The sequence below is a fragment of the Pimephales promelas genome, chromosome 11, assembly GCF_988280905.1.
Source record: "Pimephales promelas chromosome 11, fPimPro1.hap1.1, whole genome shotgun sequence".
Classification (NCBI taxonomy): Eukaryota; Metazoa; Chordata; class Actinopteri; order Cypriniformes; family Leuciscidae; genus Pimephales; species Pimephales promelas.
The window spans coordinates 13814425-13840573 of NC_142779.1; the positions used below are offsets into that span (position 1 = coordinate 13814425).

Sequence of the window (26149 nt, forward strand, 5' to 3'; positions counted from 1 at the left end):
TTTTAATGGATGTGTAAACAAATGACCAGCCCCTCCTTCCACAGAATCAGAGGATTCAAGGAGAAAGGTATAAATACAGGTTGAACCTATCCCCAGGCAAAAGCTGCACTTGAGCATTTCATGATACATCCATCTACCTTAACCTCTCCATTTACCACAATGCAACACTTCAATACCCAGGCGGAAAATCAGCTAGGCAATACAGTATTGTGTGAGCTGGATGACTTTGAGAAAGGAGCCTGGGTGAATCAGGCCTACAGTGGCACTCCTGCACCCATCAGGCGCCCCATCAGCACCATCTACAACCCTCAGCCCATCTTTCACAATTCTTTGGAGAACATGAACCAACTGAATATGCCTAACCCCTATTTAGCCGAGGATAAGGTGAGAACCCACCCCACTGAGGAGAAGTCGTCTGGATGCTGCTCCTTTTTCTTAAAAGCCATCAAAGGTAAGGGAGGTGCTAATATTGTTTTTTTATATATATATATAATTTATTGTTAATGCAATAAAATATATATTTTTATTATTTAATATAGAAATATTACTAATATATTCAGTTGTATTATTTTAAAGTATAATACTTTATAAATACATCATAATAAATACATTACTTCATATTATTGTAAGTTAATAAAAATAAATAAATACAAGCAAATAAATAAATATAAAAATCATTGTTTCGGTTTTGGTAGGACTGTGGGGAACAGCTCTAAGAAAAGACACAAAGGAGAATCCTGAGCTTAATGTCAAAGCAAATCTCAAAGAACTGGTCATCTACATTGTTTTCCTAGTGGATTTGTGTCTGTGTAAGTATTAGGTCGATTGTTTGATATATTTATCCCTGTCTGAATGTATTGTTTTTAGGACCGCCTGTTGGAGTTGAAACCACTGAATGGATCAATATGTAAAAAGTTATTTCATCACAGCTTTTTTTCTTGTTAATGTGGTTCAGAAAACTTACTTTGAGTTTCTGTTGATTAACCAATCTTCTTTCTATTAACTCAATGTCAACTCAAAAGTTGCAAGGTAACAACATTTAATTTTTTTTACAGTTTGTAGCTGTGGATATTAAGGTATATCCATTAAAACATTTGCATGTATAAATGTAAAACTGTTCAAATGCAATTAGCTTGCTCTTTTGTCTTTTTGATCATACTGGCTGTAATCTGAACTAATGGTTTCCCATTATCTAGCGCTCTATTATGATCAGAGATGTGTATCAGACTAAGTGCTTGTTATAAAATGTCCACTGCTCCCCTGTGTTACAACACAGCATTGTCCAGGGGAAAATTAGGCCTGAAAGGAACACAAGCGGGACCCTGCTGTCTTTTACTGATAAGAGCTCAGGTCAGGCGATTGAGGCTTTGTTTGTGCTGGTCACATTGTTCAAGAGAGCTATTTTTCGGTGTTCAAACAAATAACCCTCCTCTCATCCCTGGCCGCAACATTCGTGACGTGAGCGCTGCTAATGGATGAAACTTCAATGAATTGATATCCTTTATCTGTGTGGAGGGTGAATGGTGTAGCACGTCTGTGCAAAGTTCAATAAGTGATGTGATTGTGGTTGACTGATTGCAATCATGTTCTCATGCAGTGACCTATGGCATGACCAGCAGCGCCACCTACTACTATACAAAAGCTATGACTGATCTCTTTGTGAATATACCGAGTGGCAATGGATTCAGCTTTAACTACATCAGCAGCGTGAATGACGTCTGGACAGTGAGTTTTAGCAGATTTTGATGCGAATAAAAATCAGGCTTAATATGTATTGATCTATTTATAATACTAAAATATTTTAATTATAAATATTGGTCTTTCCCTTGTATTTTTAAAGTACAATAAATAAAGTAGGCCTACAATTTATTCCAACACAAATTCCAAGTTTTGGAACTTTATAAAAATGCGTTTTATGTAATATATTTTAAAATAATATTACTGTTTGTATAATATTATTTTTTAATGTAGTTTTAAGCATATTTAGTATTAAAAACATCATAATAAATGTTTGTCTATTTGTAGGACAGATTCAGTAAGTCCCTCTTGCTATGATTTGTTATTTAATCTTTGCAGTACATGGAGGGCCCATTACTTGACAGCCTGTACTGGACTAAGTGGTATAATGATGAGCCTCTTCAGAATGAAAATCAATCCTTCATTTACTACGAGAACTTGTTGTTAGGAGTCCCCCGCATTCGACAGCTCAAAGTGAAGAGCAATTCCTGCAAGGTGCACAAAGACTTCCAGCAGGAGATCTCCGAGTGTTTTGATGTGTACAGCGACAAGAAGGAGGATGACAGCAGGTTTGGAATGATCAACGGAACAGCGTGAGTGACATTTATGATTAGCAACGGTCGTGTTTCTCACTTTGGGTGTTGAAATGTGTTTATTTATGAAATATAATCGTATTATTCTTCAGCTGGCAGTACCACTTAGAAAAGGAGATGAAAGGGTCAAGTCACTGGGGGATACTGACCACATACAGTGGAGCGGGATATTACCAAGATCTGGCAAAGACCAAAGAAGAGAGTGCAGCTATCCTGAATGACCTCAAAGAAAACCGGTGGCTTGATCGTGGAACTCGAGTTCTTTTCATTGACTTCTCTGCATACAATGCCAACATCAATCTCTTCTGTGTTATAAGGTACTTGACCTAAATCAAGATCATATATAATGTCCAAAATTATATGTCCAAAATTATACATTTGGTTTGCTAGGTTAGTGAATAAATAGAATGTCTATCCCTTTCAAATGTACAAGGCAATGTAATTTCTGATTACATAGGACTATTTTTAGTGCTGTTGATTAATCACAATTAATCAATTCTAACATAAATGTTTGTGTTTATATAATGTGTGTGTGTCAGTATATATATATATATATATATATATATATATATATATATATATATATATATTAGGGGTGTAATGACGATACACAAAACTGACGTCTCGATTTGGTTCAGTTTAGAAAGCTAAAATTGCTTCTTCTTCTTTTTTTTTTTTTACAATGGTTTAATGAAAAAAGTCTTTATCTTTAAATTAATTGAATTACAATTAAATGTTTTGCAAGGATTAAAAAAATCTAGACTTTTAGCCTAAATTCAGATGCTATTTATTTTTTAAATATAATAATCAACACCCAGCACATTGTATGAAAATGTATGGACGTAAGGCAGTTTTTGCATTAACTTATTTTTTTACTCTATTAGTTTTCACTCAAATTTGTTATTGAAATATAATAATTGACACATAATTCAAAATCCCGTCAAATTATGGATGTTTCCCGGGAGAAATAACAAACCGGGAGGGCTCCGGGAGATAGGGCTAAAAAAAACGGGAGAAACCCGGGGAAAACAGTGTTGACAGGTAGGCTATGTGGGGGAGTATCCGCGTGTGGACACTATGCATGTCTACACGATGCGTGAGTAAAGGCCGTCATCTGATGAGTTTTGTCGATTTAATATCGATAGCGCGCGCTCTCAGTAGGCATGTTCATATTGATATTTTGCCGCTATGTAAAAAAAAAAAAATCCAGCAAAATGCGCCGGTGCGTTTGTCGAGCCCAGAGGACTAACTTCAGCCCTACCATAAATTGTGATTAAAATATACATGATCACTCACATCAAGGCGCCGCTGCGGTGTCCACCACCGTCAATGCAGGAGGAGCAGTGTTTGGCACTGCGTCGCTTTTCAGCGCGAGCTGTGTGGGGAAGCCCGTTTCCACCTCTATTCCGTTACCATCTTGACCACTGTGCTAAATTCAGATAAATCTACCCTAACTTGAAGCTATTCTAACTGATGCAGTACCAAGCTAACTTGCTAACTAACTAACTAGAATACACAAAATAATCTAAATAACTAACGTTATATAAATGCTAATTCCAACTCTTGACTCGCTTGACTCGTGGTTTTGACGGAACTTTGGAATGCGGAAGTAACGCGTGTCGTGGAGCAAACACATGAGCAAACAGTTCCAGAATAGAACCCCATTCCTTTTTTTAGTGTTTACAAAGTACACTCGCTAGTAAATGAATGCAATTACTGTATTTTTTTACTTTTACACAAATTAGCCGACCTCTCATAAATCGAGTCCGTAGTTATATATTTTATGTAGCCAGTTTTAATTAAAGTCTGCAACTTTTCCTCCTTGTCATCATCCACAAACTTTAATGTTCGAATCATTAATCACGGTGACAGCACTAATTATTATATTTAAATATGAATTATATTTATATATTTATTATAAATTATTTATACAAACGATAAATATGAAACATATAAAAAAGTTAATAATAAATAATCTGGTGTAGTTTTGTTATTGGATTATATAAAACAATAAATAATAGTTTTCTTCTTTCTTCAGATTGGTGGTTGAATTTCCAGCTACCGGTGGAGCAATTCCTTCCTACCAGATCCGTACTGTAAAGCTGATTCGTTATGTCACCACCTGGGATTACTTCATCATCGGCTGCGAGATAGTGTTCTGTGTCTTCATACTCTATTACATTGTGGAGGAGATTCTGGAATTCCGAGTCCACAAATTGTCCCATTTCAAAAGCATCTGGAACATTCTTGATTTAGTGGTGATAATGGTAGGAGGAAAGCAAATCACATCAGATATCAAAACATCCCTTTTTTCTTGCTATAATAATTAAAAATCATCATATAATTGGTCAACATTACTTGACAAAAGCAGACTCTAAAAGTAAATGTGCTCTTTTTAACAGCTTGCTGTGGTGGCAATTGTCTTCAGTGCATTTCGGACCATCAAAGTGGACAAGCTACTTGGAAACCTTCTCGAACAACCTGACATCTACGCTGATTTTGAATTTCTTGCATTTTGGCAAACCCAGTACAACAATATGAATGCAGTAAATTTGTTTTTTGCTTGGATTAAGGTAATTTTTTTATTAAAAAGTTTTTCAAATGACATACTGTGAAGGTGGAGTTTCAAATCATCATACTTTGGGCCGGTTGCATAAACTGTCTAATTTCTTACAGAATAGTAAGATTGATCACTGCCAGTTGGGTCATAACAGTTCGTAAAACCGGCTTAAAATCCGCCATAGCCAATCATTTTATCCCTTAAAACTCATTTTTGATCACCAAAATGACATATTTTAACGTTTTTCTCCTTGAAATTTTTTGCAATAACTACACCCTTGCCTCATTAAGTATACATTGTTCTAAGAATATGCAAATTAGCCCCGCCTCCACTCACACCAGCTCAAAGATCCACTCGTTGACTATCACACATTGTTGTTATTGGTTACAAGCTAGTTTGTGACGTCAGAAACACCAGCGATTTTCGAACAGTGTTTTTTGAGACTGTTTTGGTTCACTGCAGTTTTAAGGAGAAAATACTCAGCAATGGTGTTGACTTAAAGCATATTAAAAACACCACATAGGCGTACAAACAACATATAATGCTTCATTTTCACCATAGAGGGACTTTAACATAATGGCTATGTTCATGCAACTTTTATATAATTTATATATATTATACTTACATAAATTATTCATTTAAATGTTAGTTCATTTTTAGAAAAAAAGGTAAAATAAGCAGACACTGGGGCGGTACCCTTTCAAAAGGTATACAGTTGTACCTAAAAAGTACATATTAGTACCTTGAAGGTATATATTGCTACCAAAAGTGTACATATTAGTACTTAAATTGTAAATATTAGAATAGTACAGTATTAGAAGTGTACAGTCCCAGTGACGGCTTTTGTAGCAGACACATAAAATAGGACCTCAATTTTTTTTTACCTGTTTTGATATTATGATGGCTTCTATTTCTGCAGATCTTCAAGTACATCAGTTTCAATAAGACGATGACCCAGCTTACGTCCACTCTGGCTCGATGTGCATTAGACATCTTTGGATTTGCCATTATGTTCTTCATTGTGTTCTTTGCATATGCTCAGCTGGGTTACCTGCTCTTTGGAATGGAAGTAGAAACATTCAGCACATTTAACAAGTGCATGTAAGGATGTTTTCTTCACTCTCTCTATATATATTATGCTGTCAAAAATATAAATTTCTGTTTTAAAGAAAAAAAAGTTTAATTTCAATTAAAACATTTTTTTTTGTTGAAAATAATGTCTGTTTTTTGCCTTGTTTCTCCACTTTGCAGTTTCACACAGTTTCGAATCATCCTTGGAGATTTCGATTATGATGCCATTGACAGGGCAAACAGAGTACTTGGACCAATATACTTCTTCTCCTATGTGTTCTTTGTCTTCTTTGTGTTACTGGTAAGATCTTCAGACCTATATAATTTGCTAACAATTGTTTGTTCTAAATCATAAGTGCCTCTTTATCAAATAACACGATGAACTGGCATTAACAGAACATGTTTCTGGCCATCATCAATGACACATACTCTGAGGTGAAATCAGAACTGGCTTCTCAGAAAGATGAGTTCCAGATCTCAGATCTCATCAAACAGGTAAGTCATCCTAGACTGGAACATACAGTGTATACGTCTGCAAATCTACTATGTGTGGAAAACCGTGTAAACCGTGTGTTTGCCTTGTTTAAATGCATGTGGGAAAACTATACTTTAATTACAGAGTTATGCAAAGACCTTTATGAAACTGAAACTTAAAAAGGAAAAGATATCTGATGTTCAGAAAGCCCTGGATTCAGGCTCAAGTGATCTGGAGTTTAAAGATTTCAGGGATGCTTTGAAAGAGTAAGTTTCAGGTGAAACACTAACACATTTGTGCATAGTAGCAGCGCTGATGTAGAGGAACTCATGTATTCTGGTTATGTCCCACATGTCAGAATGGGTCATGCTGACCATGAGATCTCGGCTGCTTTCTCCAAATTTGACAAAGATGGAAACCAGACTTTGGACAAACAGGAGCAGGAGATAATGAAACAAGAGCTGGAGGAGAAAAGGGTGTGTTTGAGTTTTATTTGTTTGTTTCTAAGTTAATGTTTCTAAGATGGATCTCCATGTTGACATTATTCTGATATCTATATTCTTTTTGTATTTTCCAATTAGGAAGCACTCAATGAAGAGCTTCGTAATCTTGAAAACAATGTTGAACCTGCAGAGGACCAGAGAAAGAAGACAGCTCCTCTAGAGGACTTTCAGAGGTTTGTGCACAGAAACATTGTCTCACAAACTCTTGTGTCAGTAGTAAAACCTAATGTTCAGTGTTATTTTAGTATTAATTATATGCTTTATTGTATTCATATTTTAGCAACTTTTATTACCAATGTTAGTCAATAGAACAGTGTATTGATTAATGCTAACAGATACAACTTTTGATCTTTCAAATGTTATTATTAATAAATGCTGATAAATAAATGTTGTTCATTGTTAAACCATGTTAACTAATTTAGTTAACTAATTTTTGTTTTGTTAATTTTGTGCTAGCCTTTTGTAATTTTTATTGTATTTTTTATTCCATATTATACTATTTTTTTTGTTATATTTATCTTAAGTTTAAGATAAAAGAAGTTTAAGTCCTTTAATTCTTTCTCAATATATTTTAGTTAGTTGCCAGGGGAACATTTCTCATTTTTAAGTTATTATTCTTTTCCAGGCTTGTTCACAAAGTTGCTCAGCTTGAAAAATCTGTAACCACTATAATGTCCAAACTGGATGTTGTTATGGAGAAAATTAGACTTCAGACATTCAACACAGAAAACAGAGATGTGGATAAGCAGACGACTAGAGAAGATGTGAGTTTTTAGTTCTATAGAACTTATGACACTGTAATTTTTTTTAATTGATTTTGAATAATTGATTTAAAATAATATATTTAATAAAATACAAATAAACAACTAATTGGTTTTATATTATATATATATAAACACACACACACACACACACACACACATATATATATATATATATATATATATATATCACAGGAATCATGGATATACTGTATCATAGCAGATATGTAAGCCATGCTGCTGTATTATGACAGGAATCAAGACCGGCTTCAGGAGGGAATATTCAGGTGAACCTGGAAAGAGTCTTGGCTCAGGGACCACCATCCTGGTCATTAGCTGGTCCCATGGGGAATATGAGGAATCGTTTGTACCCAGATGTAGGATGGCCAGTCGTCACCGAGAACAGTAGTTCTGCACACCACTGAATCATCAAAACTTGACTTTAAAACTGACTAACAAATAGGCTTAATCTAAGCCTGATCTGTGGATATAGACTCAGAATATGACAGTAAAGAGGAAGGTATTACCGTAGAATAGATGTAGTACTCTATGTTACCAGTGGCACAGGAATCCGCTTGTGTCTCTTCTCCATACTGACTGTTTAACATGCAGTCACTGTGGCTCTTATAAGAGGGAATAAATAGCAATATGATGAATGGTCTGATCATATTTCACTTTAAGTCTTTATTAATGTTTCAGCACAGTGTAATTGATATTGTGGTGTTAAATACATTCCTCATAGTTTCTGGGATTTTTTTCAACAATATTAGGACATAAACTATTCTTCTGACCTTCCTCCCAATTTATGACTATTTTCATGATTACTACTGGTTCTGGTAAAACAACTACTGTACAATTAAGATACAAGCAGAAATTAATAATTAAATACCCTGTCAACTTTCTTTCCAATTATGTATGGAAACTTTATTTAGTGAGAATAGTCAGTTGAATTTGACATATTATGAAAATGGACATCAAAGTGCAATGTGTATTATATATAATTCTATGGAATTAAGACATTTTCATCATCTCTTTCTTTACTTTGATATGAACTACTAGTAAATGCTGTATTTTATAGTGAAAAGCATATCAACCTACTATAGTTTATACACTAATCTTGGAACAATATTGCTAGCATATTTAAAAAGATGTATAATATTTATCTTTTCTGATTCCGATTAATCATAGGCAAATAAATAATTAAAATTGCAAAACAAATGGTTTTATCATTTACTAAGTTGAAACCTGGTTGAAACCAGACCTTTTTTTGTTTGATTTTTGAAAAAACAAAAGTGAGAAACATTTCTTGTCCAATGGTTCATTTATTGAGACTCATTTAGACTAAAAAGAAAACTTGAAATGCTAAGTTGTATTCAAACATTTCTGCCTTGTACATTCAATGCTTTGAGCAACCTCAATATTACGGTTTGAAGCATGCAATTCCTCAACATCCCCAGGAAAAAAAAAAAAAATCCAAACCTCACCTCTGGCTACTCAAATGGCACGCATATTTGTTAAAACAGCAAAAGGACAAAATTTACAGTAGGCTCTAAAATAAATCATACAGCTATCTACGAGGGTCTCAAATTGTTAAACTGAAATTTGTGTGACTGTGCAAAAATTAAGGCTTGCTTGTAACTGTCAGTCACACATGTAACGTTTGTCTAACATACGCTGCGTTAGTTCTATAAAGGTCTGTCAAGTAGAGCGCATGCTTTGAAACCCTTATTCCAGGCCAAGATATCAAAAGATATTTACAGGTATGGCCATCATGACCCTTTCTCCATAGTGAACGGGAGAGATTTCACTGTCTGTAAATTGGAGTAAAAAGATACATTATACACACTGTATCAAAGAGCTCTAGAATCTGAGGAGAACAGGGAGCTAATGTGGATTAAATATACACCACTGCACATAGAAATTCATTTACACGTCAACATTTACAAGACACAGGTCCAATGAACCCCCCAAAAGTGCCTTTACTCACATTTGTTTGCCAAGTCAGAATGAAAAATTTTTTTTGCTGCCATTTGTTGTGTTTTTGTACAAAATTCAAAGTCCATACTGCAATGAACAAGCAAACGCATGATCAGTTTGGAGGAGAGAGAGAGAGGAGAGAGGGGGGGGGGGAGGGAGAGAGAGAGAGAGAGAGAGAGAGAGAGAGAGAGAGAAAAAATACTTAGCTTAAAAAACCATTTACACCAAGGGCTTTCTGCAATGTACCTGTGAAGTTCCTGAAGCTGGGATTTAAGGGAAAATCAGCAGTTTTCCTCAAGATATGCAGTAAAAAAATGGTGGGGATACAAGAGATAATACATCTCCAATTCCACTAAAACAGGAACAACTCTCAAATTAATTCAGATCTCCATGAAAGGCGCTTGTTTCAATTGCCTCTAATCTAAATTTGCATCTTTACAACAAAGGATTCCTCCCCATCCAAAACTTGTAGGGAAAAGATGATGTGCACTTATTAGTTTATAGTGTGTATAATAGAGAACGAAGGTCAGATCACTGTGTCTGGTACCCGGCCATGCCAAAGTTAGCCTGGTTCATCACTGGGCCAGGCTGAGCCTGAGAGGGTTGTGTCCCAAAGCCTCCCACCCAGGCAGGAGACTGTGATTGTCTAGAGCAGAGAACAACAAAAAGTGGGTGTAACCATTCTACATAGGCACTACACTCAACACAAGTAAACCGAGGTATATGACACGCATACAAATACATGAAAACTTACTCTACACCAAATCCTTGCTGATTCCATGTTTGTCCGTACATTCCATATGATGGTACTTGCCAGCCATTTGTCATGTACTGACCGTATTGTTGAGGATTGCTGTACATTTGATTCCAATGTCCCCACTGACCATACTCCATCTGTAAAGGAAGGATCAAGAACTTGAGATATGGACTCAAGTCCATATTGAACTATCTATCTGCCTATCTATCTATTAGGGGTGGAGCCGAACCCGAATATGGTATTCGGAAAGGCACAAACAACATGTTTTTTGCGGATACTTATTTCGAACAAATACTTGTATTCGGGAACAAGAAAAACTTTATATCAAAAAGTTGCGTTTCCTCATGAGACCGTAGTGGGCGAGTGAATGAGTGATGTTCAGGAAGAGGTGACCGACACAGGCGGCTCCTCACAGCAACAGAGAGGGCTCGGCTGAGCGAAAAAACACATCACTATTTTTGTTGAATAGATTTTTCAACAATAGATTTGAATAGATTTGTTGAATAGATTTTTGTACCTTAACTGGGTTCCGGAGGCAGTTTATAACTTGGGAAGCTTGATCGGGAGATTCTTCCATTAAGCTGCATTATTGACGTCTGCAGTCGGGTGCTCTCATGTTTGTTCTGTTTATGTAGCTCTGTTAGCTCGGTAACGTTAATTATTTGTTTTTATTACATGGCTTGATTGAATTCTAATGTAGAATACAGTCTGTTATTTCTATGGTTATTTGTTAATGACAGACCGCTGCTAAGTAAAACACACCGTTGAGAAACAGATTGTTGCCATGGATTCCAAATGTAGAGATAGAACGGACTATGTTTTTAAGCGAAAGCAATACAATCGTTTTTAAATCAATAAACTCCTTTTTAAATCAATATTTTGATTAAAACTATTGATTTATTTGGTAGGCAGCCATGTAATAAACGGGATAATGTATAGCAAGGCAGTTGTTATTAGGAATGGGATTTTTCAAAAATAATGCATTCGAATATTCGGGCTCATAAAAAAATGAATATTCGTTTATTTAAATGACGTTTAATGAAAAAGACGTTATTTTCAGTTTGTTTGGGTCTTTTGTTATGTTTTTGTCACCATTTCTGAACAAGCTTATAATTAGGCAATATACACAACAAGCTTACAATATATGTTAAAGTTTTCTTTTAGTTGAAAAGATAACAGTAGGTTTATATGTAAATAAAAAATATAAAAAACAAAAGCATTAATAAAAGCAAGCTCAAGCAGCATGAATGATAACAGTTGTTAACATACTCCACAGCGCCACCCAGAGCATTTAATTATAACTGCGTGTTAGTCCTTGGGCTTTATCATGGGTTCACATAATTTACCGCCAGCAAAGTAACATAGTAAAATTCAAATAGTATTTTATTTTTCAAATAATAATTACAGATCGAATATTCGAAAATTCAAATATTCGGGCTCATAATTAACCGCCTCGCTGTACATTATCCGTTACTTATTCTGTCTGTTCAGCGTCCTCCAACAAGGACATGTGGTGGTTGGGTTCATATTGTCCATAGTATTTTATTAGTTGTTGGTTTAACCATGGATGAGGTAATGGCTGTTATGTTATTTTCTTTTCAGTGACGTTCCTTGTTACTTATTCATTGCTGGATTTATAGAAAAACATCAATCAATATTGCATATCCATAATTATTATAATGGATATACTTTTTTTTAAATGGATTTTACACATAAATGGATTTTTACACCTTTGAATTTTACTTCACCTTTGAATAATCCTTTTCCCCCCTCAACAAATACAAATACAGATACAAATACCGGCTGCTTTCCACACCCCTACTATCTATCTATGGGATAGATTCAATGCCACATTAAAATGAGATTGAGATTAATAATACTACTAATAAAGCAAATTCACAAGCACTTACCGGTTGGACATTTTTGGCCATGTCAGGTGACTCTTTGCCCCAGTAGCACTTCACAACATGACCTTCGATGGTAGTACCATTCACAGAGACGATGGCATGAGCAGCACTTTCATGAGATGAGAACCTGACAAAAAAAACGATGCTGGTGATTGAAGAAATGGAAGAGCAAAGCCATCCTATGTTTTACAATACAATCAGAGGGACTGTCTTGGTCACCAGCTTATATTATTCCCTTTGAAATTAACAAGTATATTATAGAAATAATATATTAATATATAAATAACTTCGTTATTCCATATAATAAATTAAACATGTAAATTGTACAAGATCAGGTACGGTTTTCCATAAGATTTATTATTTATTAACAGCTGTGCTGCTTAATATTTTGTATGGAAACAGTGATACTTTTTTCAGGATTCTTTGATGAATATAAAGCAAAAATGAAAAAAAAAAAATTATTTACAAAATCTATTTAAAAAAAATTAAAAAGCATTTCTTTGAAATGGAAACCTTTTGTAACATCATAAATGCCTTTACTGTTACCATCTATTTAATGGATTTTTTTCCGTATTATTTCTTTAAACAATCTTACTGACCCCAGACTTTTGAATGGTACTGTAATTAATAGTAATTTATTTTAGTGTTTTTAATCATTTAAAGACTAAGATGTATAACAAAAGGTTGTCTGTTAGATTAGTTTGTTGCCCCCTTTTTGTGAAATCAGTTTAATACAATGCTGATATTTGGCCTTATTGATGTTGGTATTTTACTAGCTTGGCTGATTAAGAGAGGTTGTCAATCCATATTACCCATATCATCTATTTTTTTGGTGTGAAAAGAGTAAAAAAATGAGCTAAAAAACAAACAAACAATGATTTAATTTCAGCAGGTTTGTGCACATCTCATTTCGAACCATTTAATTGCAGCTCATACTATTTAACCACAACAAGCAACCATTAACATCTTACAGACTCTCCACATCATAAACCATCTAAATATAAGACGACTGAAAACACAACAGAGGAATAGTTCCTTGAATGATACCTGATAAAAGAATAACCCTTCTCCGGGAAAACTCTGATCTCCATTATCTGCCCGAAAGGAGAAAACGTCTGCCGCATAAGGTGTTCTGTTTGATGAGAGCAGTGTGAGTCACATCACAAAGCACTAAGAGCGAGCATGCCTACTAATACTCAGAACAGGTGATTAAAAGGGCAAATGCACACATACCTGTGAGACCTGACTGAATGCCCCCGCAGTACACTGTGCAGTTCTGAGGACTCGATTGATTTACCACCTCATCAAACCTAAGCTGCTTGGAGCTGTCTGAAATTGTCCCCAATTACAGTCACGTTAAATTAGCTCAACTCAAAGACAGTTAGCAAACCAAAGAAAGACAAAGTGGATTGAGATCAGACTTACTTTCTTGCACACTCTTGGGGGCGGGTGGTTTCCGAGTTGCCCAGTTAGTCCGGATTTGCCGTCCACCAAGCCATTGACCGCCCATGTGTACTATAGCATTCTCAGCATCCTAAAAGAGAAGAAACTTGATTTAATAAACACAAAACAAAAAACACAAACTCTCAGAAGCACTACTAGTCTTTCAAGAGTTCATCTTTATAATTAGGAACTACCCACATAGATGTCCTAGTTTGCTTTGAAGTACTATAACTAAACTGACTATAACCTTACACTCAAACAGCAAACTAAACAGTATATATCTGTATCTGTAAGAATATCTGTAATACTACAGCTATAATATGAATTGTAGTAAACAGAAATAGAATAACCTTCACTCTGTGTTCCTGTACTGGAGCCTTACCAGTTTGTTATAGAAGGACACAAATCCATACCCCTTTGATTTCCCTGTTGTCATATCCTTCACCACCCGTGCATCCCTGAAAGAAAAACGTAACAACGGAAAAGTCAGTCCATTGAAGGTTTGCTAGAGGATCTAAAAAAGAAAGGAACCACACACATTGCACTGTACTGACACTGTTACAATATCCTAAATAATTCTAACAAAACATTACACTAACAACTGCATATTCTCTTGATTACTGGTACTTTAAAAAATATATAAAATAAAAAAACAAGTACAAAGTCATGCAACCTACACTACTGCATGTCTTTAAAAGCTCCTGCAAATATTGCAACTTTTCTTAAGACATCTCCTGTGACACAACATAATGGTCCAATCTTCATCTTAATAACTAGAACTTAATCTCTTATACTAGTAAAAGTCATCAATGTCATTACCATGCATTCCTAGTTTCAATTGCTGTCTCTAATTCTACTCAAGAATACATAGAAATATCAAAAGAGAAAAAAAGGAATTAAAAGGCATACATGGCCTGTTAACAGATTTCTTTATTTTTCCTGGTCAATTCTTTACCACCAATATGGAGTTTGGGAAGCTGAAAATTTCGAGAAATTAACATTTTCAGAATTGTAGGAGAATCAAACTATCAACACAACTAGGAAAACCATCATATAACAAATTTACAAGCAAATATTCATGAATTATCTAGGGATTGTTAAAAGTCTACACTACGTCAGCGTTAATTGAAAAATATTGCAGTATACAAATATGAAAAGCAAAGAGTAAATAGAAAAAAAATCTACATCTGAGTTCCCAGAGTGCACAGTTCCTTGCTGTTAGCCTTCAAGCTCCTGTCCAATCCTATGAGCATTTCTGTAAAATAACCAGAGCTCTATTAACTGACACTCAGAGCTAAAGGAGACTGAAATTTTTGCAGAGTAGCAGTGCATAATGTTTTGTGTTTTTTTTGTGTGTTGACAACTACAAATTTAAATTTATGTAAATCAAAACTACTTACCAATTTCAGAAAAGCAGTGAAGTGATGAGAATTTTTAAGGTGCACTTTACAACAGATCGATCTGGGTACACACAATATTGACTATACTTGCTGTGACTAGACCTGTGCTTGCTTATAATATTGATTATGGGACTGTTACATTTATCAAGGAGAAATAAAGCTTTCATTACTGACAGAAATGTGACTAAAGTGTCAGCTAATCCCAGCACGTTTCAATTCCTAAAATTAGTAAATATGTTAACAACTATCAACAACAAAAGGTAACCAAAATAAAATAAATAAATCTATGAAATTGTTTCCACAGTATTAGGGAAAACAGGGGTTTAAAAAAATAGAGAGCGAGTTCATATGAATCAAAGTAACCTCAACACCACCACTCGACATTATTCAGACAAAAGCAAAACATATTCCATAGAAAGGTGCGACATCATGCAACTTACGAGATTTTCCCAAAAGGTGCAAATGCAGCTCTGATGTCATCAGTTGTGATTTCAGGGCTCAAATCTCCCACAAAAACATGAAAGTGATCTGCAGAAAAAAATTACATTTAACACAAACTATTACATAAAAAAACAACAACTAAACCACAATTAATATAAAAGACAATAACTTACTAGATGTATCTTTCTTCTGACTGCTAGGAGTAGTCGCCCAATTTACCTTGACTTCCTGTCAATAGAAACACACTTATTGAAGCCATTAATTTTATATTTAGCTTGCAATGAACCACAATAAACATAAAACCACCCAAATCTTGTTCCACTTTTCTAATGAAACAATGCCGCAAGATGCACCTTTCCCAAAATCTTCCTTCCGTTCATGGCGGCTAAGGCAGCTGCAGCGTCTCTGTGTTCAAAGAATTCGACAAAGCAATATGGATCATTGCTTGTTTGCTGCAAAACAGAAAATCCAATAGAAGAGTTCATCTTCCTGCTGCTATCGGACTGCTGAGAAGAAAAGCCAGGAAAATATATTATTGCAATGTCATGGGTATTGGGTGGAAGGCTCTGTTTAATATTTTCTGTCATTAACATCATTTTGGCATTTTGGTTTGATTTTAAGAAAATTTAAGAAATTGTTCCAGGATAATTTAAAAGCAAATTTATTCCAAATATTAACAAATGTTGAGTTTGGCAGGTGTTTCCACACAAACCCATTTACACTTACAAACTCGTGGAGGAGCTCAAATACAGAACATTTCAGGGAACATTTGGAAAAACATATTTTGTGATGATTTTTCTTTACCTCTGTTATCATTTTACAACTTTTACATGGCCCAATCTGAGTAAATAACTGAAGGATCAAATTCTCCGTTACATCTCTTGAAAGATTCCCCACGTAGCTGAAATAAACAGATAAAACACATTCATTTAAAAGATATAAACATCAATTATAGATTACCCCCATATAAACATGTTTTTAGACTACATTAGATACATATAGTTTTTTAAAAAGAACATGATAGATCACTGATATGGCTACAAATTAATCTTAAAACGCCAATATAAACTTGCTGAGGCCCTAATCTAGCCAAAAACAATACATCTTCTGAGAGTCCTTGGGTTTTCAAAACTACATAAAATAAATTATAATACAATAATTCAAATGTATATTTCAGAGTCTGTATGGCTATAAACACAATTCTTAGAGCAGAGATAAAACACGCTCCATGTGAAGGAGTCAACTGATGTTCGGTTATATGAGTATATTTATAGATGATCTAGGTATAGATCTGACAGCCCCCCTTTTTTGCATGAGTGACATTACGATGGGAATACACATTTGCCCTCATAACTGAACTACTGAAAATGTGTTGCAGTTAATCAACCAGTCAAATCAGTTGACATTTTAATCTGAAGACGTTGTACAAAATATAAAACCAACATTTCTAGAAAAAAAGCAAGCCTGAGATTAGATTTGGCCTTCACTAAATCAGCAGGCAATGACATAACGTTACTCGTCTAAACACATGGATACTGACAAAATATTTTATTAAATTACATAATAACCCTATATACCGTAACTTAGGAAATGCAGTTCACATTTAGCTAATGTATAAACATTTGATTTGATTTCATTATTTTGATGTATAGCTAGCCAAATTGACTGCTTAGCAGCTAGCTTAGCTTCAGAATGCTACAGCTAAACAGGTTTCTCACACTTGTCGGATGAAGATAAAAGCTTTTCGATCTTTCCTACTGTGCGAAATGTGAGCAATAGTAACTGACTGAACCCGGTCGATATTAAACAGCGCTTACTAAAACCCCTTGATGTCAAAAACGTTTGTAGGACGTCCTATTTGGAGCTAACGTTAGCTGTTAGCTAGAAGTATGTCAGTGCAGTGGAGCTAACGATTGAGCGGTTATTCACTGAACACTGACTGGATTTGTGTTTTCCGCTACTTACAGGGTTTTTGGGTGGCTCTCGTCTTCCATTCTTGGATGCCGGAAGAAGTGCTAACAAAACCTGTTTTCAGTATCTCAAATGTGGTTTATTTTTAGGATGAACAATACTGACTGGTGCTACTTTCAATCTTGAGTAGAAAATGGCGGAACACGGGTAGTCAGGAAGACAGCCACTGCGCATGCGCACAGGCAGACGATTGATCAGCCAGACAAGGAAAGGGGAGATTGATAAAATATAACTGCATTTTACTTGATAATGTGACCTTGCGTGTTATTTATGTGTACTTGGCCTTATACTTGTTTTCCAGTGACCACTTGTTAAGTTTTAATGGATGCCTGGTCTTCTGTTCTGGTCAAAAGAAACACAAATAGCACTGATACCATGCAATATTTTAATGATGATAGGTAGTGATTGTAGACAGAGATTTTACATTTTAAGAAACCAGAAAACGTCTGAAAATCATCACCAAATTCGATTCGATTCTTCGAATTACTTGATTACTTTTTTTGTAAAATGTGTGTGTGTGTGTGTGTGTGTGTGTGTGTGTGTATTATTATAAATAGTGTGTGTGTGTGTGTGTGTGTGTGTGTGTGTGTGTGTGTATTATGATAGAAAAAAAATTGTTGCAATGTATTCTTCATATTTAAGGATGCATGAGATGAGTGCCTAAATATTATAAAATGTCAAGTATTTAATTAATTATAGATTTACAACACATTACTAAAGCTGTAACATGCTGAAATGCAGGTATAACTGTCCTAGTATTTCACATTATAGTTTGTATTAAATTGTATAGGTTATTCAATTTTATCTATAGAAAGAATCGAGGGATTATATGGGGTTGCCTTTACATTCCAAATATTTTAGTATTATGTGATAGATGACAAATATGAAGAAGAATGACAGTATAGATAAGACAGATTTTTTTTTAAGTATTGCTGTCTGTCTTCAGAGGTGAACACTAAAAAGCAACAAGTGTTCTCGGTCCAATAAACCGGAGAGGTAGGCGATTAATTAAGCGGATCAGAGCGGATCTCTGTCTGGACGGTCAAGGGGTCATTTATGGTCACACACGTGGGCGTTACACAGTGAACCCTAGAACTTTCTCGGTAACGTTAGTCTTCGGATGGACCTTGCTGCTTCCAGAAACCCATCCCCATTTACAGTACGTCATCAAACGGACCCTTTAAAGCGACTGTAGCGGCTGTAATGGCACAATATTCGGGAGCGAAGCAATATCAGAGTATGAAAACACTGTCTCCAGTCGAAACGATGGCAACTAACGATCCTCTACCACCTGGGTGGGAGATCAAAATTGACCCGCAGACAGGTTGGCCGTTTTTTGTGGATCACAACAATCGCACAACGACGTGGAATGATCCGAGACATGACACGAAAAAGGTAAGATAGATCTTGATTTTGCTTTTGGAAGTTGCGCTGTCAAACGTGATCGGTTGCCAGGTGATTTAAAATGCAGATCTAGATGGCGCGTTTAATAGATTAGCTACTTTGGGTTACGGCATTTTACTGGGTGTTTCATCGAAAAGTCAATTTTGTTGAGTGCGTAGGCTACGATCCCACTCAGTATCCAAACCATACTTGAGCAGACACTGTCTAGGGTTGAACAGCCACGCACTTGATATATTTGCTTTAGCTCGCGCAGTCACCTCTATTGAAATAACGCTTTGCGTGCATTCGAACGGCTTGATGGAATATGCACAGGCGAAATATATTAGTGTGATGATCTCAGCTGAAGTGATTAGTGTGTGACGCACTGCAGTCATATGTGAGAGTGTTAGAACGACTCCACAATGTTTATTTAAAGCCCCGAGAAACACGCACACTGCGCTTGTTCTCCACGTCCCTGGAACTGAACAGTATAACACGTCCCTCAAAGTTTCCCTTACATGGGATTTGAGAAAGATCCACCCACTCATGCATTCTGACATTCCCAATGAATGGGCTTGAAAGTTACATACGGGAAGTGTCAAACTGTTATGGAAGTAAAAAAAATGTGGGGTGTGGGGCGAGGGTTTGCCAGTTGGCATCCTCCATTAGGTAGATCAACACTTGTCCGAAGTGTCACCAAGAATCTACTGGAAAGACACAGCTGCCAGGAGATAAACTGGGCGCTACTCTTGGCGTCCGTGTCAAAAAAAAAAAAAAAAAAAAGCAGAGGGCTTGAGGTCATACTAGCCTTTATTCTCACTTGGTTTTGAATCAGTTTTGTAAAACTACATCTAAATCTCCTAATTTGATAACATTATAAACCAATCTGGAGTTTTAAGCTTTAGGCCTAGGAGTCTTAGAGAAATGAATCAGAATAGTGTTGCATTTTAAGCTAGGCAGATAATAGATTTGGTATATTGTCATTTTAATGTCTTTACATATTTGTTTGTATGTTTACAATGCAAAGACTTGTAGTTGTAGCCTACATTACATTTTTATTTGGGATGGAGAAACATTTTGCTGAACGTCAACATCTGAAATATAATTTATCATTGTCTGGTACTTGATGCATAGAATGTTTTTCCTCTAAAAAATCTGTTAAATTGCGGTCTCATTAGCGAAATTTCAATTTGAATTTCACAGACAAAAACTCTATTTGAAAATAGTGTAGTGAATCGATGCATGAGGCGGCACAGCTCATACAGAAGTCACATTCAAACCAAGCACCTTTCTGTTGCCCAACACAGCAAATTTTTCCAATTGAGATGACTAGATTAGATTTTGTAGGTGAAATTTCACAGACAATGAGCAAAAGTAACTGTGGCGCACCTTTATTTAGCAATAATTGGCCCCCTTTTGAAAACCGGTGTCTTTAAGTATGTATACTCATTGGCTGTTCTTCGGCTTCGAAATCAGAATGTGTTTCGTGATAATTTGTTAGGGATATTATATCGTTTGATGTTTGTTGTGTCTGTGCACCTCTGATTTACATTGATGAGTAAGGGAGGCCCTCCCCCTCACAAAGAGTATTTTAAGACACAGTGTCAACACCACAGGAACCCATTGAAAAATGCTGCCTAGAGTGAGTCATGGCATTAGAATCGAATGCATACTGGGTATATCCTGTAAGCCAATGCAGTCGCTTAACAGTTGTTGTGTACAGCGAGTTTTTACCCACTCATATTTCATGTTTGATCCTGGACAGCCTTGTCATTGAGCGAGGGCGAACTGACCTTTTCATGTCAAACGGATGGGAGAAAATGCGAGCTGTGTTTAAGCTTAGTTTTACATTTACAGTTGTGATCAGAATTAATGGCACCCCTGGTTAAAATGATCAAAAATGGCTGTAAAAATTGCATTATCCTTTTGATCTTTCATTTAAAAAAAGCAAAAATCTAACCTTTCATTGAAGTAAAAGAATGTAAAGTGGGGAGGAAATCGGAAATCACATTATGAAATAAATTCATTTATTCATTTGGCTGCAGTAACATAATAATAAATAATATAATTTAGACAGATTTACAACGGGTGGAATTCGCATATGACTGTGTATGACAAGTCGTAAAATTCTACAACTTGACAGTGATGTGAAGCTAATAGGAAAAATTTAGCAGGTGTAAAACACTGTTAATCACATCAGAAAATGTGTCATATGTCTATGAGAGTGACTTTCAGTTCACAAAATGTATATAAGCATAACTGATATAACATTAAGAGAATACTGGAGTTTTTAGACGTTGTGATTTGTAGTAAAGCACTATTTGAACACTTCTTACGTTTGTCAATGTTTAACTCCTAAAAGTTTGTCCCCATTGTGGCTATGGTGTATACAGTATATACCCATTCCTTTTACAGTTCAGATTAATTATGAGAATAATGATCTAGATACTGATTATTCAGGGTTATTACACAAAAAAAGATCTACATACCATTATCTCTGGCTTGTTTTTAATATTTTTGGCCTTAGCAAAGTCATTGGTGCAAGTCATGCTGCTTGTTAATAATTGGAGCTTACTCAGTAACCCAGGCATGCTTTCATTATTTGCCTTCTCCTGCAAAACAATTTGCCGTATAGCTACTAAATTCTTCAGTGGAGAAGGAATGAAGAGCATCATCAGAAGTGATGTTGTTGATCAGATCTATGTTTACCAGAGTATATTGCTTTACTTGCATTATGGTGTTAAATTTGTCATCATTGCGTGAGGATATACTGTAACCAGTTATTTTTGAATAGTGTTTTCAACTGCTTATATATTTATTTATTTTTTCAGATTTTTTCAAATGGCCCCTCTATGTCCTCAGAGTCTCCTCAGGACATGCATAAAACCTTTATTCAAGAGATGAGGCAACCAATGCTACGCCAGGGCTACATCCCCATCCCAGTCTCCCATGAAAACAATGAACCCAGGCTGCAGCAGTATCCGAGTTTCTCTTACTTCCATCCATCAGTGCAGCAAAACTTGAGAACAGAAGGACGTACACCTTCCCCGACCCCAACAGCACACTGTCGGCCTAAATCTCCAGTACAGGCCCCATCAGAAGCATGTTTGTCTTGCTCTCCTGCTTTACATGGGCCTGAGGTAAGCCCATTAGGTCCTTTTAGATATGGCAGTTTCTGCCAGACTTTGGATACATTGTGAAAGATTCACATTCAGTTATTGGGTATGCTTCTGAAGGATTTGAACTTGAAATTTCCAAGTTTCCCTTGGTGCACTGTATTTTCTTGCTAAAGAATTTGTGCAATAACAGTGGCCTTTTTAGCTGTGCAATATGACACTCATCTACATGTTCTGCTCCACTGTATGAATTGTTTAGGTGAGATACATGTGATTTATTTATTTATTCTGTGATTTGGAAATGCAGTATACACTGAGCCCAAGACAAATTTGCCTAAGGGGAAAATAAATTATATTGTATTGTAAATTTGGTTTATTTTAAGGTGTCTGTAACTATACATTTAAGTACTGAATAATATTAAGTAACTACATGTACTTGCTATAGGGTTTAGTTTAGGGTTTGTTGCATGTAAGCATGCATAATTTATACTTATTACTGTAGTTGACATGTGTAACAGTGACACTGTAAAATAAAGTGTTACCCTACATTTTAAAGATGTCATGGTTTTATAGGTTTCTGAAAATTAACACTTGCTAATAGTGGTAATATAAACACATTATTGTTGATTCTAATTTTCTGTCTTTATTTACTGTGGCACTTCACATTGGTTTGTCAACCCTTGCCCAAGTTAATTGAATACAATATTATTCTATTATTTATATATAATCAATTTAATGCGTCCTTGCTGAATAAAAGGATTAATTTCAATGGTAGTGTATAGTGTAAAGGTAGTGCTAGCTTTTCCCAAAATCAAACTGTATTTTCATTTTCACTAGGTTCATCAACCACAGGGGACACACCAACAAATCAGTGGCCTTCATCAACAGCCCCGACCCAGCAGTACGGGTCTCCGAACAGGCTACATCCCTATTCCGGTGATCCATGAGGGTGTAGGAGGGGGCCTACAACCCCAGCCTAGCCAAAGTTCTCATCCCACACGCGAAAAAATCCCAATCTACCGTGAACAAGTGCCCATTCAGATTCAACAGAACCGCGCTGCCAGTCCCATCCCAGTCCCCTTAAGGGCACAGTCACCTGTCATTTCTCAGATCATGGGAGAGAGACCCCAGGTATGTGGTATTTTTTGGCATAAGCTCAAGCCATTAATGTTAAAGGAGGTGTATGCAAGAAATTTATTTCAAATAATCATAAAGTGGCCCTGATATGTCATGTTAATTTCAAATACTTATATGACTGACAACAGTAGTCCAGCCAGGATATTGTCATTTAAAAAGTGAAGTTGCAGCCCTCAACTGATGTTGATGTTGTCATGTTGTGTTTTGGTCTGATGCTCCACCCCCCACTGATCCACCAATCACAACAGCATTCGGGTTGCCAGCGCTGCTATAGTTACCACAGCTACAGATACAAATGTATAGGATAAAAAATGTTGGATCCTGCAGCCTATCTGGCAACCTCGAGTCAGGGGGGAGGGGGAGGGGATACACCACTCTACAGTAATTTGAAAGTGATTGCAGTACCAATTTTGGCCACTTTACAATTACTAAAGTGTTCAGAAGTAATATATGAAATTAAACAAAAGTAAATATGTTAACATTGACAGATCCAGCAACACATTGGACATAAACCTGAACAACCAGTCGAAGAAATTGCCAGAGCGTCGCCTGCATTTGAGTTTCCCATTCAGAGAGTTAGTGATGTTCCTCAACAAATATATCATCAGCCAGTACACCAACAGCAACAAAAACAACAACCTGCACAAACACCTCAGCCAAAAGCACAACAACCTACACCGCAGTCACCGCAGATATCAGAGACATCCAATATTACCATACAAGTTCCTCCAGCACCAGAACCCCAGGAAACAGCTGCCCCTCAAACGCCTCAAGACGTCCCACCGCCATACGTCGAGCCTGAGGAGACTCTGGAACAAGATCTGAGTCACCCAGGACTGATCAAAGTGCATCAGATATTGGAACGTGTGGAGAAACTGGCGCAGGAGGTGAAATGCTTCGATGGGAAGAAGAATGATAAAAGATACTTGTTGCTGGAGGAGATGTTGACCAAAGAACTGCTGGCTCTGGACTCGGTAGACCCTGAAGGTCGCCCAGATGTGCGTCAGGCTCGGAGGGATGGTGTCCGCAAAGTTCAGACCATTCTAGATGAACTGGAGGTGTTTGGAGAGCAGCTGGCTGGTGACAAATGCCGCGAGGCGGAAGGAGAGCCAAGTATGATTTATCAAGCAAATACAGAAAAGGTCAAGGAGATTTCATAATCGCACAAATTTGAAAAGAACACTAATCAAATCCCCATTCTTGTTTTTACTTGCACAATTACTATTAGTTGCATGCACGAAATAATTTAAGTTTTCTGTTGGAAATTAAATGATCTAATGTGATTTGTTTACTGAGTGCAATCATGTGTGCTGTTATGTGATGCTGCTGTTGTCAAATCTCACCATGCCAGTGTCTTATAGCAAAAGACATAGTGGTGACACGTTTTATTCTAAAACACACGTGAAAACGAGGCCTTGAACCAGAAGAAAGTATTTTAACGTCCAATAAGTATCTTTTATACCATGTGGAATGAATGTTAAAATGCTTTTTAATAATCCTCAAGAACATTTTTTTGAAGTAGTTGGCCATCACAAAGAAAAACTTTTGATTTGATTTGATTTGTAACATTTTTCATGTGTGGACTAAAATAGAAGAAATGTATACATTTGAAATATAAAGGCATTCATTTTGGTCTTGAATTCTGGGAAGGTTTTGTTATATATATACATACAGGGAGAATAATTCGTTGTTGAGAGCGAGCTTTGCTGACAGAATTCCCTGAGATGGTTTGAACTCTTGTCAGTATTGTTGTTTGTTGAATGACAGTGATACAAATAATGCTATATTTTTATTCTATTTTTCTGTGCCAAAAAGAACATTTCCAATAGTAAGAATGTTCTTCTTAAAAATGTTGGATCTAAAAAAAATTATACTTATAACATTATAAAATTTTCACTAAATATGAAAATGTTAACGCCTTATGTTTAAGGAATGGTTTGTTAAAGCAGTCAGGGTCGGTCCAAAGTTGTGGTGATTCATGAACTCAAGAGGTACCAAAATAATTCTGTTTTATCAACATTGTGCCCTTGAGCAAGGCAACTTAATCACAACATGCATGAAATGGACTTGAAATGAGTGTACCAAAAATTACTTTGTATAATGTATCAGCTCAATATAGTTTAAAAGAGAGTGCTGTATGTCCCACGTTACTGTGAGGCTTTTTTATCTCAATGACCTGTTACTGACTCTGATATCGTTATAATAATGCGAACAAAACTGGTTTCAAAGTCTGTTTTGTGAAATAGTATGCAATGTTCAGTGTTCACAGCTTGAAAATTTGCTATTTGTTAAAATGTCGACATGATATGGTCACATAAGCATAACTGCAAATAAATATTTTTTGGAAAATATAATAAAGCAATTTGCTTACATTAAGTTGCATGGTTTATAATTTTACACCTACCGTTTAAAAAATATGTATGCTGTGTCCAGTAACTGTGTTTGAAGCGCAAAGGAACAAACAGGATCACTACTGCGTTGACTATCCCATGGTTTATTAGGTATTATTTTTATACATGTAGGTCAACCAAAACAGCAATTAAAAAAGGCCAGCTATAGGAAAGTCAAGAAATTAGTCAGTGGAATGTTAGACAAATTTGCAGAATATGTTTCTTGAAATCTAGAGTGAGACCACAGCATTATGTAATCAATTGGGGATAATATTACATCTAGAAAGCATTTTAATTCCTCTTAGGATGAGCATCAAAGACTCTAATGTACAAAGGAGTTGATGAATGACGCCTACATGCCAACTACAGCTTTACCAGCCAGACAAGGAACATTTCACTGACCACTGATTACAACTCACCAGTCATTTTAGGATGGACTATATACAGTATATAGGACTATATATATATATATTATATTAATATTAATATAAAAGGGGGTCAAAACAAAAGGTTGGCCTTTTGTAAGC

At 35.9% G+C, this 26149-nt stretch overlaps 3 protein-coding genes across 5 annotated transcripts; 2 read left to right on the forward strand and 1 right to left on the reverse strand.

Moving 5' to 3' along the window:
* Positions 1-114: 114 nt before the first annotated feature.
* Positions 115-8913, forward strand: pkd2l1 (polycystic kidney disease 2-like 1). The gene is made up of 15 exons (XM_039671886.2): positions 115-451; positions 696-809; positions 1598-1725; positions 2077-2330; positions 2423-2647; positions 4369-4597; positions 4733-4903; positions 5810-5991; positions 6142-6262; positions 6358-6456; positions 6581-6702; positions 6795-6912; positions 7018-7112; positions 7565-7703; positions 7955-8913. Exons 1-15 carry the CDS (start codon positions 121-123, stop codon positions 8123-8125), a joined length of 2499 nt encoding a protein of 832 aa, XP_039527820.2. The 5' UTR covers positions 115-120; the 3' UTR covers positions 8126-8913.
* Positions 8914-9002: 89 nt separating this feature from the next.
* tial1 (TIA1 cytotoxic granule-associated RNA binding protein-like 1) lies at positions 9003-17752 on the reverse strand. 3 transcript variants are annotated; one of them, XM_039671889.2, is made up of 12 exons: positions 17591-17752; positions 16430-16526; positions 15979-16077; positions 15799-15853; positions 15625-15712; positions 14167-14242; positions 13767-13875; positions 13575-13670; positions 13389-13473; positions 12345-12468; positions 10432-10571; positions 9003-10323 (listed from the first exon to the last, which is right to left on the reverse strand). In XM_039671889.2, exons 1-12 carry the CDS (start codon positions 17617-17619, stop codon positions 10209-10211), a joined length of 1113 nt encoding a protein of 370 aa, XP_039527823.1. In that variant the 5' UTR covers positions 17620-17752; the 3' UTR covers positions 9003-10208. The 3 variants fall into 3 exon arrangements, with proteins under 3 accessions (XP_039527823.1, XP_039527822.1, XP_039527821.1); XM_039671888.2 differs by having other exon boundaries at positions 15979-16128; XM_039671887.2 differs by having other exon boundaries at positions 15979-16131; positions 17591-17751.
* A 947-nt stretch (positions 17753-18699) lies between these two features.
* On the forward strand, positions 18700-24520 carry bag3 (BAG cochaperone 3). Its single transcript, XM_039672613.2, has 4 exons — positions 18700-18991; positions 21811-22119; positions 22933-23226; positions 23721-24520. The coding sequence occupies exons 1-4, from the start codon at positions 18800-18802 to the stop codon at positions 24390-24392; spliced, it is 1467 nt and encodes a 488-aa protein (XP_039528547.2). The 5' UTR covers positions 18700-18799; the 3' UTR covers positions 24393-24520.
* Positions 24521-26149: the final 1629 nt, after the last annotated feature.

What these genes read in the sequence shown, in the direction of transcription:
- pkd2l1 (XM_039671886.2), top strand. Translation starts at nt 121, where the DNA reads ATGATACATCCATCTACCTTAACCTCTCCATTTACCACAATGCAACAC. An exon ending in GGAATGATCAACGGAACAGC is followed by an intron (nt 2,331 to 2,422) that starts GTGAGTGACATT and finishes ATTATTCTTCAG; the next exon opens with CTGGCAGTACCACTTAGAAA. An exon ending in AGCAGACGACTAGAGAAGAT is followed by an intron (nt 7,704 to 7,954) that starts GTGAGTTTTTAG and finishes GTATTATGACAG; the next exon opens with GAATCAAGACCGGCTTCAGG.
- tial1 (XM_039671887.2), bottom strand. Translation starts at nt 17,619, where the DNA reads ATGGAAGACGAGAGCCACCCAAAAACCCT. An exon ending in GTTGTAAAATGATAACAGAG is followed by an intron (nt 16,132 to 16,429) that starts GTAAAGAAAAAT and finishes TTTTCTTCTCAG; the next exon opens with CAGTCCGATAGCAGCAGGAA. An exon ending in AAGGGTTATTCTTTTATCAG is followed by an intron (nt 12,469 to 13,388) that starts GTATCATTCAAG and finishes TTTTTTTGTCAG; the next exon opens with GTTCTCATCTCATGAAAGTG.
- bag3 (XM_039672613.2), top strand. Translation starts at nt 18,800, where the DNA reads ATGGCACAATATTCGGGAGCGAAGCAATATCAGAGTATGAAAACACTG. An exon ending in CGAGACATGACACGAAAAAG is followed by an intron (nt 18,992 to 21,810) that starts GTAAGATAGATC and finishes TTATTTTTTCAG; the next exon opens with ATTTTTTCAAATGGCCCCTC. An exon ending in CTGCTTTACATGGGCCTGAG is followed by an intron (nt 22,120 to 22,932) that starts GTAAGCCCATTA and finishes CATTTTCACTAG; the next exon opens with GTTCATCAACCACAGGGGAC.